This window comes from Cryptomeria japonica, chromosome 5, assembly GCF_030272615.1.
Source record: "Cryptomeria japonica chromosome 5, Sugi_1.0, whole genome shotgun sequence".
Classification (NCBI taxonomy): Eukaryota; Viridiplantae; Streptophyta; class Pinopsida; order Cupressales; family Cupressaceae; genus Cryptomeria; species Cryptomeria japonica.
In genome coordinates, this window is record NC_081409.1 from 805,573,627 (window position 1) to 805,576,040 (window position 2,414).

Genomic DNA, 2,414 nt, shown 5'->3' on the forward strand with positions numbered 1-2,414 from the left:
ACACCAATGCCTCTCCAACTTCAAAGAACAGTCCACCAAGGAGATGATTGCCTCGCATATTTCTTCCTCTGGGATGAACAGATTAAGACATTGTCGCTCCAAACCATGTCCACAATTAACGCAACTTAGACCCACAAAAGGCGACATTTTCACCCTTCACCACCACTCTCTCAAAGTTGGGATCCTCGAGGAACCACAGAGCTGATGCTTTACATTTTGATCATACCACCTTGCTACCTATGCTTCGGCTCGTGTAAGGCTATCATAAACTAAATCTATCTGATCCCCGTGCGTTGCCTTTCTGGTCTCTCACTCAATATAGTGTCTAGTACCATTGTATCTGCATCTTCATTACTGAAGACAATTGTACCAATATTCTTCTCAATTCCCATGTTGGCCAAGAGGTCTACCACCTTATTCCCTTCTCTATAATTGTGTTTGAATTCAAATGAGTTGATGGATTCTAGAGACTTATTGATGTGATGTACCCACTTGCCGAGTTTCCAATTCGGGAAGTTAGACTTGGTAACCCCATTGATTATAATTTGTGATTCTCCTTCAAAACATATTTTGTCCAGCCCTCTTTGTATACATAAGTCCAATCCTGCCGCCAATGCCCTGATTTCTGCTTCATTGTTTGTGGCTAGTCCCAAACTCCCATATAGCCCTCCAAGTAATATCCCGGAGGAATTTCTGATGACCACTCCAATTCCTGCTGGTCCAGGGTTCCCTCTACAGGCTCCATCAAAATTTAGTTTGACCCAATCACCTTGCGGAGGAGCCCATCTAATTAACTTCCTATTAATTTTGGGAGCAGGGATAGCCCCCAACCCCCAATCTTTGAGTGTCCAATTACTTTCCATTTCCCTATCCCAGTTGTCGTACCTGAGTGATTTCACTTTGGGGGGTTTGCCATTGTATATTTATATGTTATATTTAATAATATTATAAAATTTAAAAAATAATAGATTTTTTTTTTTAAATATATTAAAAATTTAAATGATTTAAAACCATTTTGCAATAAAAATTGATTAAAAAATTTATAAAAATATTTTATTACAATATGTAGATAACCACATTTTATGAATTGAATTACAATCCTCAATCTAATGTAAATATTGCAAATAAATACCACAATTAAATAACATGTACCATCTTTTAATGTAGTTAGGGTTAGTGTTGAGGTTAGCCTAAGGTTGTGGTTAAGAGTTGGTTAAGATTTAAGTTTCCAATCTAAGATAAAGTCTAGGTTACAATTAGGGTTAATATTTGGGCTCAATTGGGGCTAGATTTATTTATACTATGAGATTTCAGCAATCCATGCTATAATTCTCTTATTTCTTTTGGATTCGATTTATTAATGCTATGAGATTTCCACAATCGAATTGAGAAGAACTAAAAGAGTTATATTTATTGTTATTTAAATTTAGTTTAACTAGCATATCTATATTTAAAAATCTAAAGAATGTCGAGAGATATTAAATTTAAAAATATTTAACATTCATAAATAATAATAAAGAATTGATTACAATGAGATTGACGTGAAATGGTTCAATAAATCATTTAGACTACTCAAAAGAAAATTCAAAATATGTATTTAACATTTGATTTATAATGATATAATAATATATAAATATTAGATTTTATATATATGTTATATTTATTTTCTCCAAAAAAAGAATATTATAAATTTAACCCTTATTGAAACCTAACCCTAATTCATCCCCAACTCTAGTCATATCTTTAATTCCAATTATAAACTTAACTTGAACCCTAATTTAACGTTAAATATAATCCTAATTGATCCATAATGCTAACCCTATTTAAATCCTAATCTAACATTAAACCTAACCATAATTAATCTCTAACCTTCACCCTATTTAAACCCTAACCATAGTTTAACCCTAGCTCAAATATTTTTCTTATAACCATAATTTTACACTAACCCTAATTGAACCCTTATCCTAACTTGTTAGAAGTATGCTTGTTGTTGCACCAAAAGATCGACTTGTTAATATCCAATACAACCACTAGACTTATAGAATCCACAATGCCAGATTCAATATCTACCAATACAAACCTACTCCCTAAATAGTGAGACAAACTATAGATTATCATCTCTAATTAAAATATCAAGAAATCCATAATTCAATAGATAAAACAAAATATTCATCTTTTGTCCACACAAAACTCAATACATTTATTCATCATATTTACTTTTTCACAATTAAAATAAATAAATTCGTACTTTTAAAAATAACTATTGAAAGAAGAGTGATTAAATACAAATCATATGGGGGAAGCCTACCAATAGTAGTTATAGCTAACATCGTACAACCATAGATCCTAATAGTACATCAGATTTCAACAAAAAAAAATTTGTTGTTTTTGTATGACGCGACTTAACTTCTTAT

At 31.6% G+C, this 2,414-nt stretch overlaps 1 protein-coding gene across 1 annotated transcript; it reads right to left on the bottom strand.

Moving 5' to 3' along the window:
• Positions 1 to 275: 275 nt before the first annotated feature.
• On the bottom strand, positions 276 to 863 carry LOC131042633 (uncharacterized). Its single transcript, XM_057975945.2, has one exon. The coding sequence runs from the start codon at positions 861 to 863 to the stop codon at positions 276 to 278; it is 588 nt and encodes a 195-aa protein (XP_057831928.2).
• Between the last annotated feature and the right edge of the window lie 1,551 nt (positions 864 to 2,414).

Excerpts from the sequence above, each read along its gene's own strand:
- LOC131042633 (XM_057975945.2), bottom strand. The coding sequence starts at position 863 with ATGGAAAGTAATTGGACACTCAAAGATTGGGGGTTGGGGGCTATCCCT.